This window comes from Panthera onca, chromosome C1 (genome assembly GCF_046562875.1).
Source record: "Panthera onca isolate mPanOnc1 chromosome C1, mPanOnc1 haplotype 2, whole genome shotgun sequence".
NCBI lineage: Eukaryota > Metazoa > Chordata > Mammalia > Carnivora > Felidae > Panthera > Panthera onca.
In genome coordinates, this window is record NC_138346.1 from 206,864,473 (window position 1) to 206,882,050 (window position 17,578).

A 17,578-nucleotide genomic window follows, 5' to 3' on the forward strand; every position below is an offset into this window, starting at 1 on the left:
GGTGTAAGCCTGGTTGGGAAAGGTCTCAGAGGATCCTAACTAAAGTTTGGTCAAAGACAGAGTCTTTGTCAATGGCAGCTCCAGACCAGTGGAAGCCAAGTACAATCCTTCCTCAAGGCTTAGCCTAAAAGATCTCATTAACTTGGAAGGAGTCCTGAAGAAGCAAAGAGCCACCCAGATTACGGAAGCAAGGGCCCCCTCCTCAAAACATGTGACCCGCCCCTCTTCTCCACCTCCAAGGACCTTGAACAGGCCATCCCAGCCCCACACCTTATCCCCTTGGGGGCCCTTTCAGGACTACCAAGGACACACTTGGGGCTTCATCCTCCGTGCTCCCCATGACACTGCTTGGCACCATATGTCAAGGTTATCACATGTCTGCCTCCCCCTACCAGCCTAAGGGATTCCTGCAGGTAGAGTCTGTGTCTGATTAAAGGTATCCCCACCAAACCCCCTGCACCATGCCTGGTCCATAGAAGACCATCAGTATAGGTCCATTGAATGAATGAACCAATGGATGATCTTGTCCCAGAGTTTTCAAGCTTTTTAAAAAAATTACTGAAGAATGTCTTTTCTTCTTACAGTAGCTCAGGTGAAAGCTCAGTAAATAATACAGGAAAAGCAGAGCTGCTTAATTGAAGATTGAGGTGGGGAGGGGGAGCAGAGTCCCAGGGATCATCCCAGATGTGTCCAGGAAAGCACATGGCTTTGGGGAGCACCTGAAACAGCTATTCTGGTCCCTCTACACATGGGGAAACTGATGCCCACAACAGAGAAGGGACATAAGTCAGAGAACGTGGTAAGACCAGGACATGGTGCCTGCTGGATTCTCGGTCACTGGTCCCACTGTCTCCAGCTGCACCCGCATCATCGTTAAGAAGGTGCAAGGAGATGGGGTGCCTGGGTGGCTCAGTTGGTTGAGCGTCTGACTTCAGCTCAGGTCAAGATCTCATGGTTCGTGAGTTTGAGCCCCATGTCGGGCTCTGGGCTGACAGCTCAGAGCCTGGAGCCTGTTTCGGATTCTGTGTCTCCCTTTCTCTCTTCCCCTCCCCTGCTCATGCTCTGTCTCTCTCTGCCTCAAAAATAAATAAAAACATTTTAAAAATTAAAAAAAAAAAAAGGTGCAAGGAGGAATAGTTACAAGTCAGATGCTGAGGATTCAGACACAGCCCCATCACTTACAACCTGTGTCACTCTGGGCAAGTTCCTGTTCCTCTCCGGGCCTCGGATGTTCAACAGAAAAGGCTGGGGTGGAGATTGATGCCTGACAAGCACCCACCCAGCCTAACAGTTATCATTGTCCATCTGCTGACCCACACCACTTTCCTGATGCTTGTCTCTCTGCTGGAGCAGGGCCACTTTGCCCAGGTGGGGGGCAGGAAGGGATTCTGCTTCCCCCTGAGCTGGAGACCCTGGAGGGAGTCTCTGTGCCCTCCCCTGACGCCCGGCCAAGGAGGACCAACAAGAGGGAGCTGAGGCAGGAGGCCTTTATGAGATTGACGATGGGGCACCAAGTCCTGTGGAGGACCTCTGGGGTCGCAGCATCTTGGACAGGTTGGGGCAAGGTGAGGGGGGCAGGGGGAGGCGAGACTCCTCGGCCGCAGAATCTCATCCCAACACACTGGCCCAGACTCTCTGGAATGGAGGTGTGTGCAAGGTAGAGGGGCGCAGGCAGAAACCTGGGCTCCCACAGGTGAGGGGCCGGGGCCTCTGCAGACCCCATCTTCTAGTGGACTGTGGCTGCCCCATCCTGGCTCCACCCTGGCTTAGGGGGGCTTCAGCTCAGAGATAAGGGACCAGCCCAAGATGGCCAGGAGAGGTTAGTTAGTTAGCCAGGGTAGAAGAAGATGTCAGCAGGTGCCTGGGTGGCTCAGTCGGTTAAACGGCCAACTTTGGCTCAGGTCATGATCTCATGACTCGTGAGTTCGAGCCCCTCGTCGGACTCTGGGCTGACAGCTCGGAGCCTGGAACCTCCTTCGGATTCTGTGTCTCCCTCTCTCTCTGCCCCTCCCCTGCTCACACTCTGTCTCTCTGTCTCTGTCTCTGTCTCTGTCTCTCTCTCAAAAATAAATAAAGCATTAAAAAAAAAGAAAGATATGAGTGATGAGACACACTGGGGACCACAACCACCACACCAGGTCCAGAAGGAGGTGAATGGTTGGAAGGGCCTTCTCTCACACATAGTGACAGCTGACTCCAACCACCAAATTCATCCTCAGTCCCCAGGGCTAGCATTCTAGAAGCTGCAGCAAGGTGAGGCTTCTTCCCAGTCCTGCTATTCAGGGGGGAGATGTTCTCTCCCCACCCCGACTCCTCTGCTGCCTCCGCCTTTCATGACTGGCCCTAGTGACAGTAGATCTACAGGCCCCTCGCAGGGCGGGCCAAACTTCCTGATGGCTGAGGGTGTCTGGGCGGGTCTCAGCGCTGTGTCAGTGTGTCCTCGGGGTGAGGCAGGGCACGCTGGCTACTTGGAGGCCGCTGACCTTGAGGTCGAGAGGTGAGGCAAGGCAGGAAAGGGGCAGGTGCACCTGGAGAGAGAGCAGTGCTGGCACAGAGTCAGGAAGCTGGCCCCGCGGGGGCTGACTCTCTTCCATCTCTGCCCACAACCCTCAACAGGAACCTGGGCCCAAGGGGGTCCCTGCACCCCAAGGCTCCTTCACCCCACTTCTCCTGCGGAGACCCCTCTGGTCTGGGCGTCTCGCCTTGTCCCGCTTCTCTCCCACCGTCTCCCCTCCCTTCTGTCTTCATGCAGTTCCCTCCCCACTGCCTTCTGGAATCTTCTCCAAGCCTCCTGCCTGGACCTGGACCCTCCTGCCTTTCTTACCCCTTCAGGGAGGTGGGTCCCAGCCCTTGGCCTCCTCCCCACTGACAGGGCTTCTGAGACCAGAGTGCAGCCTTGTGTCTCCTTGGCAGGCAGAGAGGGGTCTGGGGTCCTCCCACCCACCGGCCCGGCTGGTGCAGGAGGAGAGGCACGGGGGTGGGGTCCGGTGCACCTCAGAGCAGTGCCGTATGGCTGGGCCGGGTTAGCAGGGAGGTAGGGGGAGACGTGAGGGTGCTGGAGACATATTTGTGGCCCTGTCTTGGTCCCCATGCACCTAAGGGAGTGCCACTGGGCATGGGGGTTCTGTCAGCGCCCCGGAGCCTGATCTGAGGCCAGACCTTGTGGCTGAGACACTAGCCCTGTGGCCCTCCTGTGATGTCTGGGCCTGGACTCATGGGCCACCCTGCCCTTAAGGGGGCTCTAGAGAGCCACTAGGCCCTCAAAGCAAGGAGCGCCCAGGGTTGTCCCCTAGGGGCAGCCAAGAGGCCCCCAGAACCCAGGCTTCGGGACCAGCACTCTGTCTGGGAACCTGTCTGAGGACACAACAAGCTCTGGGGCTGTACTGGCAGCTCAGGATCTTGGTCTCTAACCTTGACGGTCAAGCCGAGGAAGTCAGGCTGGGGCCCGTGGCAGAGACCACTCAGAGGAGCCACCTCTTTTCCTCAGGCCTTGCCCTCCACACTCAAGAGAGACCCCAACAGGCTACATGTTTCCTGCCAAGTCTGGGATCAGCGGTAGGACATGGCCACGCCCAGTGCTGGGCTGGAGGGGCCTGGGAGCCACAGTCAGGACCCAGGCCTCCCTGAGTCCTCTGGGGCCAGTCCCCTGGAGAGTTCCAGGGAGGAAGCAGCCAGAAAGCCCTGGGCTCTCAGTCTTCCCCCATCTCCACCTGGTCTGCCTGTCTGGTCCCCAGAGCCAGAACCTCCATCCCTCTTGCCCGTCAGCCCCGGGGGGCACTAGGGAGGTGCAGGGGCAGTGGGGGAGATGTGCCTGTAGGCCGCCTCCTCCAGGGGCGGCTCGTAGATGCTGCAGTTGGGCGTGGGGCCCTGACAGTAGATGTTGAGGTAGTTGCGATGCTTCTCATTGTATGTCTGGTTCCGGAGGCACAGAACCACGTTCTTGTCACACTCACAGGTCTGCTTGTCACACTCGGTCTCGTTGAGCTCACCTACGCGGGGGAGAGGTTCTGGTGGGTCTCGGAATATGGTCCCCTGGTGGGCAGCACTAACGTGCTGGCAGTTCGCCCCAGGCCTGCAGGCTCAGAAGCTCTGGGCCGGGCCCTGCAGTTGGCATGATCCGTCATCCGGGTGGCTCTGGAGCATGTTTCCATCAGAAGACCCCGGAAGTCCAACCTGTCGTCTTATAGTTGGGGAAACGGAGGCCCCGGGGACGAGTTTACCTAGGTCACACAGCAAACCCAAGGTGGACCCGAGATAGACACTCGGGTGTCGGGGACTCCCCACCCTAGGCCTCCCCCTTCCATCACAGAATCGCGGGACACCCACCCTGGAGGGAGCTCGTGGTGAGGAGCCACTGAGGAAGGACTCCTAAGAGCTTAGCTCAGGGCCTTTCCCACGAGCGAGTGCTGAAGCTGCCCAAAATCGTCTACCCTGATAGCTGTCAACCTTAGGGGCCTCATTAGGAGCCACTGGGTGGCTTGCTGAGACAAAGACGGCTGGGCCCCAGGACCACAGCTTCAGATTCAGTAGGTCTGGGTGGGGCCTGCTAATCTGCATTGCTAGTAAATTCCTAGGGGATGCCGATACTGCAGATTCAGGGAACACCCTCTGAGAACCGCTCACTAGCTCGGTGGTCGGCAGACTTTTCAAACTTTCTATCAGCAGAATACTTTCTCTCAAATGAAACTCTTTGCAGAAGGCCAACATATCAAGCGGCCAAAAGAGAAGCCACTTAAGCTGTGAAATGGGTTAATGGGACCAGCTGGACCACTCAGGAACACCCCCACCCATCACCTGAGTCCAGGAACCCCCAGAACCCAATGTGAAAACCCCCACTTGGGTTCGCTCACTGCCCTTTGAGGATCCTCGAAATGCATTAATGAGGGGACACCTCCTCTCCCAAGCCAGCCCCTCCACCCCACGTTTGAACAGCAGAATATGTGAACCACAGTGCCCTGGGTTCCCAGGGGGCCCCAGATGCACCCAGTTCACCACCAGGACTCTTCCCCAGAGAACAGAAGACTTGGGATTTTTTTTTTCTTTTTTTGCAAAGCTGGGCTTGCTTGCTTTTAGTGAGGGGTAGTGAACAGAACCTGGTGAAGACAAGGAAACAAAGGGAGCCAGGGGCTGCCCGTGGGACTGGGCCAGGGGACACCCGCCACCTAAGAGGAGGCACACGGGGACACCTGGGCCATTAACGTGGATCCGCACCTCTCAGTTGAGGAATGGCCCAGAGCGTCCATGGTAACCCCACAGGGCCTGGTTCCCATAGCTTGAATTCCTAGAAACACTGAGGGTCTTGGGATGAGGCCACCTTCTGGTAGGGTCCCAAGGACAGAACTAGAAGGGAACATGTCTGCTCTGATCCAAACCCTTCCATATATCCACGGGGAGACTGAGGCCAGGTAGGGAAGCACCCTATATAGGGTTACACCGCAGGAGATGCTGGCAGAATCCAGGTTTAAACCCAGACCCATGTGTCACCAAGTCTTCCCATCGCCTGATGATCTGGTTAAAAACAGATTCCTGGGCCCTCACCCAGGCCCACTGAATCGGAACCACTCCCTAAGCCCTCCGAAGCTTAAGAATCAAGAACTAAGGCAGCAGCCTGCTGATTCGGGCTTGGGGGGATCAGAGCACATCAGAGAGACGTGCTAGGGCCACGGCTAGGGTTCTCAGAGTTAACAAACAAACAAACAAAAACAAGAGGCCTGGCTAATTTGAGTTTCAAACAGTAAATATTCTAGTATAAGTATGTCCCAGTACTACATGGGATATACTTATGCTAATTCTTATTTTCATGACAATAGTCATTGTTTTTATGCTAGCATTTAATTTTTAGTATGAGTATGTCTCGTGCAATATTCAGGATATACTTATGTGAAAACATGTTTCGTTTACCTGAAATGCAAACGTAAGTGGGCATCCTGTATTTCACCTGGCAACCCCGTGCACGGGCCCCCCGAGCAGCCTGGGGGCACTGGCAGTCTAAGCCCTTCTCCTGGGTGGGGGAGGGAGGAACGGCAGGGGAGGGACTCACTGCAGATGATGGAAGTATTGTTCTCAATGGTGTATTCATAGTGGTCCACATAGGGGTGGCAGCCCAGGTCGAAGAGCTTCTGGTAGCAGCAGTCATGGGCGTGGCAGCACCTAGGGGCAGGTAGAGGACAGCAGGCCCACATAGCCAAGCTTGGCCCATCTCCCACCGGCAGAGACCCCAGTCGTCTGTTTCAGTTCCTCGTGGATCAGACCTTCAGACTGAGGCCCAGAGAGGGGCAGTTACTCGTCTGAGGTCACATAGCCAGGGAGAGCCCAGCTTTCCCCCTTGGAGCCCTGGCCGCAGGAGGCAGGAGGCAGGAGGCGTCAGGCTGTCCGATGATGTGGTCAGGATGGGAAGGAGGGTTAGGACTAAGTTGGTGTCAAAGGAGCCTGAGCCTATGAGGAGGCCATGCCCGGCTGGGCACGATGGCCAGGGAGAGACAAAAGTCTGGAGGGTTGAGTGGGCATTGGTGGTGGGAGACAGGAAGCAAGTGTAGTGTGGCCATCCCCATCCCCTCTGGTGGAGGAAGGCAATTAGTTAACATGCATTTATTAAGCCCCCCGGGTTACCAGACTTAACGCTGGCTGCTTTGGGGGAGATAGGAGCAGAAAGTTAAGCCATGGCTTCAGTCTTCAGTCTGATGGAAGAAACGCAGCCCTCCATCAGGGCCTCTAGGGTGATGGGAGTGAGAGGGGTCACAGCCCTTGCTTGTATTGAGCATGAGCTGTGCGTCTGTTGCTCTCACGTGTGTGGGGGCAGGTCAAAGTTTCCTTCTTGGCGAGACTGGGAGTTCAAACGCCTCCAAGCCCAAGACTTGGAGATGCACAGTAGAAACCACCCAAGATAGTAGAGGAGGATATGGGTCAAGGTCAGGCTCTTGGTCACAAACTCATTGAACCAGCCTCATCCTTTGGGGAAAGGACCCTCTCCCATGTCTCAGAAATGGAGACCAGTCTGACCCTCACTGCCCCCCTCCCAGGCCTGACAGTGGCCCAGGCACTCCGGAACCTACCAGTCCACCTCATCCATGGGCAGCCCGTGCCCTCCTAGTCCACAGTAGCAGCCGTAGCCCACGAAGGACAAGATGGCACTCCTCCCCGTGATGGTTTCCACCATGGACTTCAGGTTAAGCAGGCTGCTGCGGGCCGTGGGCAGGACTGCAAGAGAACCAAGGGGGTGCTGTGAGCTCCCTACCTGGTGGGGGGCCCCCTCCTGTCTGACTGTCCCCCCCACACCCCAAGGCCAGGGAAAGGAGGAGAGAGGGTGGGCAGAGAGGGAGGAAGGAAGCAATGTATAAAAAGCCATGATGTCTGACGGCCCTTAGAAGGAAATAGCTATTAGTATTTACTGAGGGCTTCTCTGTGCCAGGTGCTGTCCTGAGCCCCTTCCAGGCATTAACTCATGGAGTGCTGTTGTTGCCCCCACTTTACAGATGAGAAGACTGAATCCCAGAGCTTACCCAAGTAACTTCCCCAAGAACATCATCAAAAAAGTGTTAGGGGTGGAATTTGCACCCAGGCAGTGAGGCCCCAAGTGACCGGTCCACCGTAAGGGGCTTCACAAATGCCACGTGCTCTTGTGAACACAGGGGTTTGATTCTGGGTCCTGGGCTTGGTCTGGCTCCTCTGCCCCCAGTAGGAACTCAGTGTCCCCAGCACGGTCCTGGGGCTCGGGCATCTCACGATGAATCCAGAGACAATGCGGTGGTCTGGTCATTCGGCGAAGACAGACACACACACACACACACACACACACACACACACCCTTTCCCTTTGGCCATGTCTCACCGGAAGCAATAGGTCAATGACCCCCTTCCCACACCAGCAAAATCAGCAGCCTCTGCACACCTGCCAGGTGGGTCTGCCCCAGTGACATACCCTCCTCTCCCCTCCTCCCTGCCTCTTCACCCCGGCCTGTGCTGACTCTACATCTGCTCCTGGCTCCCGGCTGAGTCACTCCGGAGCCTGGGGCTCCAGTCCGTACTGGGTGAGGCCAACCCGCACACGGGAGAGCCGCTCTAGCCCCACTTAATGGGCCTTGGGAATCCCGCTCCACCTGAGCCTTCCCGTTTATTGGCTTTGTGACTTTCATCATTACAGAAAATAAGGAGCAAATGAGAGAGGCAACAGGGAAGGAGGTGGGACAAATGACAGGCGACTCTAAGAGGATGATGGAGAGAGAGGCACATGTCTCAGGTGGGGTCTGAGGCAGGGAGAGGGAGGACCCTGTGTCCAGTGGACCCAAGCCCATCCCTGAGCTGCACAAGGGACGTGAGGGCCGTCGGTGGGAGTAGGACAAAGGGGACCTTAGGTGTGTCCCCCGACCCTTCCCCCACCCTGTGCTGGGTCCTGCGGCCAGAGGGAAATGTCAAGCAGCTTGGGAGTCAGATCTGGAATCAGACCTTGGGAGTCAAACGCAGACAGCCCTGGGTCCGCAAACAGGTCTCTCCACGAGGCCTGCGATGACCACGCGGGCAGGTTGCATAAGCTCCTTGACCTCAACTGTCAAACCGGGGACGGGGACGGGGACGGGGACGACGCTGCTCTCCTGCTGGGCACTGTGAGCAGAGGCTGTGAGGAGGGAGCACCCTCTGTGAGCTCTGGCCTCCCGCAGCCCAGCTCTGCAGGTGTTTCCCCTGGGGGACAGCTTCCCCCACCAGGGCCCTCTGACCAGCAGCTGCACGCAGGGTGGGATGTTACCACGCGAGCCCTCCACACTCACACACGGGGACACACACTCGCCCACAGAGGCCTCGCACGCCCGCACACCACACACCCGCCAGTGGAACCACACTCACGCGTGCGGCGCCCACGGGGAACCCAGGGAGCCGAGGCCACGTCCACACTCGCACTCCAAGCAGAAGAAAGCGAGTCGGGCAGACGCCTTAGCGGCCAGCAGTTCGGGCGGAACTCAGAAGCTTGCTGTCTCAACACTCACTTCAGCGGTCAGGTCAGCCAACCGTTGTCACCTCTGGCCACGTTTAACCCTTATTTTGTGCCCAGCGGTTCTTTCTTTGCCCCAGAGCAGGCTGCACTCTGGTGATATGCAACGGGCCGGATGAAGAGTCAGTGACACCTCTAGCCCAGCTTCCACCTCCCGGAGGCACCTGCCGCCAGAACACCTGGATGTGTGATGGGGTCACATCTGTGTCAGGAGCCTCAGCTGTCCCCGACCGGTGTTCCCCGGGAGCACCAGCCCTGGGAAAGGAGCCCCCAGACCTTCCTTGCCAACTTCTCGCACACTCACACAGACGGCCCTGGTACACACACACACACACACACACACACACGCACGTGCACCTGCAGTTAGTACACACTTACACATTTTTTGACGTGTGGAGGACACACAGACATCACTGTGCTGAGACACAACCCCCCCCCACACACAGATACATGTGTATATCCACACCCAAACCCATTAGCTCTTGTCTTAGGTACACATGTACACAAATACTCTTATTTACACAAACACCCAGGTTTTCCCGGGGGCGGCCAGACGCCCAGCAAACACTACCATTTTACGATGCTTGCTCAGCCCGGGGCCCTGCCGCCTGGGAGGCTCGTAAATGCCCACGGCCCTTGGTGTGTTTATAGTCGGCAAACAGCCCCAGGTCAGTGAGGGCCTGACAGGGGCCCGAGCTGGGAAGCAGGGGCCCAGAGAGAGCCAGTCAGTGGATGGAGAACCTAGGGGCCCAAGGTCACAGGAGCAAGTGGGGGAGGGGGGGAGAGAGAGGAGTCTCCCCAGAGCCTTTACTCACCGCTGCCGGCCAGGACGACCATGGTGAAGAATTTCTTCATACCCAAGCTGGACCTGAGAGAGGAGAACATCCAAGCCCTGAGCCCGTCCCTTCCAGGCTCCCACAGCTCCCTTCTGAGGCCCCGACAATGTCATCCCCCCGGGCCCCCGCTCCTGCTGCCACAGGTCTGGGATGAGCTCCTCCCGCCTGCTCCCCACCCCCTGAACGGACCGTCCCCTGGATGGCAGAGCCAGGAGGCACCGGGAGCCTCCTTCCCCCTTTTACCCCGAGCAGGCTTCTGAGACAGGAAGCTCACCGCCTCATGGGGTCGGGCCACTGTCACAGATCAGAACGAACCCCCCTTCCATAGGCACTCCAGGAAGTCACATGACCCAACCCGGTGGCTGGGTCTTGCACTTGGAGCCAAGAGACCTGGGTCCCCAGGTTCTAGTCCCGGCTCTTCTGCCAAAATGCCGTGTGACCTCAGGTAGATCCCATAGCCTCTCTGGGCCTCAAGTACCTCATGAGGATTGACTGGGTGATCTCTAAAGTCTTCTGGTGCTGAAAATGTACTGACATATCTCAGCCTTCACTCAGAGACTTAGAGCTCTTTTTTCTGGAGACACGGATTCTAGGAGCCAGTTCCCCCAGCCCATCCCTGCTCCTCTCTGTGGAGGATTCTATCCCAGGGTAGCAGGCACATACCTCGAGGTTCTCCAAGGAAAAGAGGCCCTGAGACTTGGGCCCCTCCACCTGGAGGGGTGCCTAACCAGCACCTTCTTCCTCAACACTTTGGGGTTGGCCTGTGCCCCATCCGCCATGTTCTGTGTTCTGGGGGTCCAGCAACATAGGGCTCGTAAGGTCCGTGATCGCTCTGAAGGCTCCGGGGAGCAGGCCCCAGTGTCACACTGCCACACGCACGCGGGCAGGGTAGCGCCAGGGCAATGCCCCTGGGCGGGAGGCAGGTGACACACGCCCTAGAAAAAGGAGGCTCCACCCCCTCCCTCCCACAGCTACCGCCCTGCCCACAGCCTCCCCGTCCAGTTCCCGCCCTCGGGCGCATGTGCAGGTGGGGGTTTCCACACCTGACCAAGAGCTGGCCCTTCCCTGTACATCTGAAAGGAAGTTCGCCCAAAGGTTTCTCTCTGTTCCCACCCAAAAGGATGTGAAACAAAACATTATTCAGTCACATTTGTAACTGAACAGCGCTGTGGGCTTGACTCAAGGGGGCATCGGAGAGGCGTGGGACCTCTACAGCGGAGTTTTGCAGTGGGGGACAGAGGCTGTGCTCAACGCCAGACACAACAAAGGAAAGGGGAGTTTGTAGCCAAGGAGCAGGACGGGGGTCCACAGATGGAAAATTACTATGTGGGGGCTGTGGTAAGAGGATTCTGGCTAAAGCCACCTAGCAGGACTCTGGCAGAAGGCAGGCCAGACATCATGGGGGAGGGGGGTGGCAGGGGCAGAGGAACCCCATCAGACATCAGGGGCGATCACACATGGAGGGTGACGGTTCCTGGCTGAGCTGGCTGAGCGAGGTTCTTGCAGAGAACAGGACAGCGCAGAGATAGACGAGGAGTCCGAAAGCCCACACCTCTTGAAAAAGAGCTCAAGTGAAGCCCGAGCAGGGTTTGGTCAAAGAGAAAGTCTTTGTCGGGAGCTCTCTGTGTGGATATGCCCAGGGCCTCCCAGAGCTGGAAGGACCATTGTCCAGAGTCTGCAGAGAACTCTCTACCCACATCTGCAAGCACGTCGGTGTCCACACCTGGCTAAGACTGGAGGAGGCGCCCAGCTCACATCTGAAAGGGCGAGCTCATCTGACCCTGGAGCAGGACCTCTCTGCCACAGCGCCACTGTGGTGTGCAGCCCGGCACCTCTCTGTGGCGGGGGTCGGGGTCCCCTCCCCACACTCCTCTCCACTAACCTTGCCTAGGTGGAACAACCAGAAATGTCTCCAGACATTTCTAGACGTAACCTTGGGGCGCGTAGCCGTCTCTGGTTGAAAGTCTGGTGGCCTGCGAGTCGCTGCCATGTTCCTCTTGTGGGGGTGGCATTGGAGGGGGGTGGAGATGGACAGGAGAGAAGCAGATTGGGGCTGAGGCCCCTGAGCCCCTGGAGGTTTGGGCAATTGTACCAATAGGGGGTCCCACCCCAGCACCCCTGCTTCTTGGCTCTGAGATCCCGGCTGGAGAGAGCCCTCGCCTGGCCTCGGAGTTCTCAGCTGTAGAATGGATACAACCAGGCTTCACGGAGCAAGGATCTTGCTAACAGATGACCCTGTTGAGTCATCTGGGCCCGTGGCAAGTGCCCAGTTAAAGATCTGACTGCTGCAGAGCAGAAGCCTGTTCTCTAGCCCTGAGGAGAAACAGGGAAGGGGAGAGAAGAGCACTCTTGGACATTAACCCCAAACAACACCCCACCTTCACATCTGCCCGGTGTCCCCAGACTTGCTGACAAGGGACAGAAGTAATGCCCTGAGGTTTCTCTTCCTACCCTGGGCCCATCCAACTTCCTCTTCCCGCTCTACCAAACCAAGTGCCCGTCATTCCGCCTTCTCCCAGCCTCCACCTTTCCTGTCCCAACTTCCTCTCTATGGAACCAGGGCCTCCTCTTTCCCAAGAAGTTACCCTACAACCACCCCACCCCATCCCTGCACAGGAGGCACGAAGGGACACTTGCTTCTCCATTCCTTTGTAGGTATCTGCTTTTGTCAATCTTGATACTTCACTCAGACTGGGAATCCCAGAGAAAAAAAAACCCTATAATTTTATCCCAAAACCTGGGGGTTCCCTGTGGAGTGGAGGCTGTATCCACCCCAGCAGACAGGGAGCTCCTTGAGGACCAAGAGAGAAAGGAGGATGAGGCTGGTCTCTGTCTTCACACGTCTGCACAAAGCATGGCTTCAGTTGTTGCTTTGATTTGTGCCAACACCTCTTAATGATATCACTCAGTCCAAAAGAGGAAGAACCAAAAAGTAAGGTATAGTCCACACACGGAAGATACAGCCTCCACCCTGCCAATCTATGCCAAGAGGCCACAGCCAGGGTGGGGGACCCCTGAGACCCCCTGAACTGCCTTTTTGCCATTTTCTCATCTCATGCCCCACCGGCTGTGCTGGTCAGGCTGTTCTCCAGAGACTAGAGAACGGGGGGGGGGGGGGGGGGGGGAGGAGACGGGCTCTTCCCTCCCCCACCTCCCCTCCAGCACAGGTTGTTCAACACGAGAAGTCAATAATAAACTGGCAGACCCAGTAATTCCACTTCTAAGCCTGTAAACCAAGATGCACACCTGAGTTGTTCTCAGCGACAGATGCGAAAGGTGCTGACTACGGCATTCTCTGCGATGCTCCCTCCACAATCAGAGGCCACATAAGTTAGGGGATGAGTTAAGCAAATTATTAAGCATCCATCCATAATCATGTCTTCAAAGATCTGATGATATAAAAAACAAAACCCCTGGACATTAAGGGTAATAGCAATTTTGTAAAATATGGCAGTGGGGGACAGGGGGAAGTAAGGAAATTGGTGTGCACATGTATAAAAATCATCCGGAAAAGTAAATAGCAAAACAGGAGTAATGGCTAATTTTAGACAGTAGGGTCACTGGTAGTTATATTTTCTTGCATTTTTTTTATTAAGATGAATGTAAGACAATATATTCAATAACCAAGATGGAACAGCCAATTTCCTTGAAAGTCACAAGCTCATACAACTGGAAATAGTCCTATATCTATTAAAGAAAGTGAGTATGTAGATTAAAAACATTTTCATAAATAAACTCCAGATTCCGATGACTTCACTGGTAAATTTGACCAAATACTTAAGGAAATGATACCAGTTGTATTAGACTGATAGAGCTACCATAGCAAACTACTATGGGCTGAGTGGCTTAAATTTCTGAGAAACAGAAATTTACCTTCTCATAGCTCTGGAGGTTGAAATCCAAAATCAAGGCATTGGGAGGACTGGTTTCTTTCTGAGGGTCTCTCTCCTTGACTTACAGATAGCCATCTTCTTTCTGGGCCCTCACAAGGTCTTTTCTCTCTACATGTACATCCCTCTGGTCTCTTTGTGTGTCCAAATTTCCTCTTCTTACAAAGATGCCAGTCCAGTTGGATTAGGGACCACCCTAATGATCTCATCTTAACTTAATCACCCCTTCAAAGTCGTATCTCCAAATACAGCCCCTTTCTAAGATACTGGGGGTTAGCTTCAACATATGAATGGGAGGACACAATTCAGCTCATAACACCAATTATTAATAAATTCTTCCAGAAAATTAGAGTGGAGGAAATGCTTCTACTTAACTCACCATTATTCTGATATCAGAACCAGATAAAGACATTACAAGAAAATAAAACTACAGATTAATATCCTTCATAAACATAGATGCAGAAACTCTTAACAAAATGTTACATAAGATTATAAACAACCGAGGCTCCCAAGAATGTGACGCAGTATTTCTTTACATTTATTTGAAAGAGATACTCTAAAATGTGTGAGATCCTCCAAATATTGAGGAAACTATGGGCAAGAAGATGGAGGTAACAGAAAAGGGTGTCTACAGCGGTCAATAACTGTTATGGGGACTCAGTAGCAACAATGAGAAAAAAATTTTTTTAAGTTTATTTATTTATTTTTGGAAGAGACAGAGAGAATGTGAGCAGGGGAAGGGCAGGGAGAGAGAGAGAGAGAGGGGGAGGGAGAATCCCAAACAGGCTCTGCAGTCAATGCATAGAGCCCAATGCAGGGCTTGAACTCACAAAACCATGAGATCATGACCTGAGCCAGAATTAAGAGTTGGATGCTCAACCTACTGAGCCACCCAGGTGCCTCAACAGTGAGAAATTTCTTGATGTAAAGGGAAGAATATAGCAGGAACAAAACTACACATTAATACCAGTTGTAATCAAGTTTAAACATGCTAATGAAAGGGCACCTGGGTGACTCAGTTGGCTCAGTAAGTTAAGCGGTTAAGCATCCAACTTCAGCTCAGGCCATGATCTCCCGGTTCATGGGTTCAAGCCCCGCGTCGGGCTCTGTGCTGACAGCTCAGAGCCTGGAGCCTGCTTCAGATTCTTTGTCTCCCTCTCTTTCTGCCCCACTCACACTCTGTCTCTCTCTCTCAAAAATGAATAAACATTAAAAAAAAATTTTAACATGCTAATGAAAAAGAAAAAAATGTTAGCTAAGAGCCTAACATTATAAAAAAGGAAAATATAGCATGAGCAAGTGGGGTTTATCCCAGAAATGAAATGTTGATTTTACATTAAAAATCAACATAGTAGACCATATTAACAGACTAAAGAAGAAAAACTATATGATCTTTTTTTTTCAATTTTTTAAAATGTTTTTTTATTTATTATTTTTGAAGGAGAGAGAGACAGAGCATGAGTCGGGGAGGAGCAGAGAGAGAAGGAGACACAGAATTTGAAGCAGGCTCCAGGCTCTATGCTGGCAGCACAGAGCCTGACACAGGGCTCGAACCCATGAACCTCAAGATCATGACCTGAGCCAAAGTCAGGCACTCAACCAACTGAGCCACCCGGGTGCCCCTATGATCTTCTTAATAAATGCAAAGAGGGGCGCCTGGGTGGCGCAGTCGGTTAAGCGTCCGACTTCAGCCAGGTCACGATCTCGCGGTCCGTGAGTTCGAGCCCCGCGTCAGGCTCTGGGCTGATGGCTCGGAGCCTGGAGCCTGTTTCCAATTCTGTGTCTCCCTCTCTCTCTGCCCCTCCCCCCTTCATGCTCTGTCTCTCTCTGTCCCAAAAATAAATAAAAAACGTTGAAAAAAGAAAAAAAAAATTAAATGCAAAGAAATTGCCCATTTGACAAAATCTGACATCCATTCCTGATTTAAAAAAAAAAAAAAGCTGTCAACAAACTGAAATAGAAGAGAAATTTGTTAACTTGAAAGAGAACATCTACAAAAACCTTGCAGCTAACATCATAGTTAATAGTGAATAACTGCTTTTCCCCCTAAGATTAGGAACAAAGCAAGGATATCTACTGTCACCACTTCTACTCAACCATGTACTGGTGATTTTAGCCAGGCAAGAAAACAAATAAAAGGCATTCATATTGGAAAGGAAGAAGTAAGATTGTCTCTACTGGCATAAACATCGTCATCCACGTAAAAAATACCATAGAATTTTCAAAAAGGTACTAAAACTAATAAATGAGTTCAGCAGATTACATAATAGAAGATGAAAATATAAGAAAATTAATTGTACTTCTATATATTAACAATGAATAACTGGAAATTAAAAAACATTTATGATAATATCCCCAAATATGAAATATTTAGGAATAATTTTGACAAAATATATGGAAGACATGTATACAGAAAATGGTAAAACAATGTTCAGGGAAATCAAGGAAGACCAAAGTAAATGCAGGGATATACCATGTTCATGAACCAGAGGATTGCATGTTATTAAAGATGTCGGTTCTCCCCAGTTGCTCTATAGAGTCAATACACTCCCAATTAAAATCCTATAGACTTTTCTTATAGAAATTGACATGCTATGGGGCACCTGGATAGCTCAGTCAGTTAAGCCTCTGACTTTGGCTCACATCATGATCTCACGTTGGTTTGAGCCCTGCATCAGGCTTTGTGCCAACAGCTCAGAGCCTGTAGCCTACTTCAGATACTGTGTCTTCTCTCTCTCTGCCCATCCCCCTCTCATACTCTATCTCAAAATAAATAAACATTTAAAAAAAATTTTTTTAAAAAGCAATTGGTAGGCTGATCCTAAAATCCATATGGAAATGAAAAAAAAACTAGAATATCAAATCAACTTCAAAAAGAAGAACAAATTTGCTGGACTTACATTATCTGATTTTAAGGCTTATAGCATTACTATAATCAAGACAGTGTGTAGTGGTATAAAGATAGACAAAGAGACCAATGGAACAAAACAGATGATCCAGAATTAGACCTACATATTTATGGAAATTTTATTTTGACAAAGATGAAAAGGTAATTCCATGGAGGAAGAATAGATTTTCAACAATGATGCTAGAACAATTGACTATCAATGAGAGAAAGAAAGAAGAAAGGAAGGAAGGAAAAGAGGGAGAGTGGGAGGAAGAGAGGGAGGGAGAAGTAAAGAGAAAGGAAAAAAAAAAAGACCTTCCATCCATACCTCTCATCATATACAAAAACTTATTGGAATGGATCATAGTCCAATGAGGTGCCAAAACAATTCAATAAGGAAACTCTTCTGCAGATGGTGCTGAGACAACTGGATATTCACATGCAAAAGAATGGAGTTGGGTCCTTTCCTCACACCATACACAGAAGTTAACTCCAAATGGATAGATCTAAAAAGAATGGTTAAAACTATAAAACTCCTTAGAAGAAAACATAGGATTAAACCTTTGTGACTTCGGGTTATGTGGTGTTGTTTTAGATATTACAGCAAAAGCACAAGTGAAAAAAAAAAAAAGATACACTGAACTTAATTAACATTTAAAACTTTTTCCTGCAAACCATACCACAAAGAAGTAAAAGGACAACCCAAAGAATGGGAGAAAATATGTGCACATCATATGTCTAATAAGGGACTTGTGTCCAGAATATATAAAGAACTCTTACAACTCAACAATAAAAAGATAACAGCCAAATTTGAAAATAGGCAAAGGATTTGAATAGACATTTCTCCAGGGAAGATTAATAAATGGCCAATTATCCCATGAAAAGATGCTCAACATCATTAGTCAGTAGGGAAATGCAAATAAAAACCAGAATGTGACACTATTTCATGTCCACTAAGATGGCTATAATTAAAAAGACAAAGG

General features: G+C 52.1%; 1 protein-coding gene across 1 annotated transcript; it reads right to left on the reverse strand.

Moving 5' to 3' along the window:
• Window positions 1–1,112: 1,112 nt before the first annotated feature.
• PLA2G2F (phospholipase A2 group IIF) lies at window positions 1,113–10,744 on the reverse strand. The gene is made up of 5 exons (XM_060627466.3): window positions 10,482–10,744; window positions 9,798–9,850; window positions 7,053–7,197; window positions 6,041–6,150; window positions 1,113–3,989 (listed from the first exon to the last, which is right to left on the reverse strand). Exons 1-5 carry the CDS (start codon window positions 10,595–10,597, stop codon window positions 3,778–3,780), a joined length of 636 nt encoding a protein of 211 aa, XP_060483449.1. The 5' UTR covers window positions 10,598–10,744; the 3' UTR covers window positions 1,113–3,777.
• Between the last annotated feature and the right edge of the window lie 6,834 nt (window positions 10,745–17,578).

Coding starts and splice junctions, on each gene's coding strand:
- PLA2G2F (XM_060627466.3), bottom strand. CDS start 10,597: ATGGCGGATGGGGCACAGGCCAACCCCAAAGTGTTGAGGAAGAAGGTG. Junction 9,851..10,481: donor TTTCCTTGGAGAACCTCGAG/GTATGTGCCTGC, acceptor CTCCTCTCTCAG/GTCCAGCTTGGGTATGAAGA. Junction 6,151..7,052: donor CCCATGGATGAGGTGGACTG/GTAGGTTCCGGA, acceptor ACCTGCCCCTAG/GTGCTGCCACGCCCATGACT.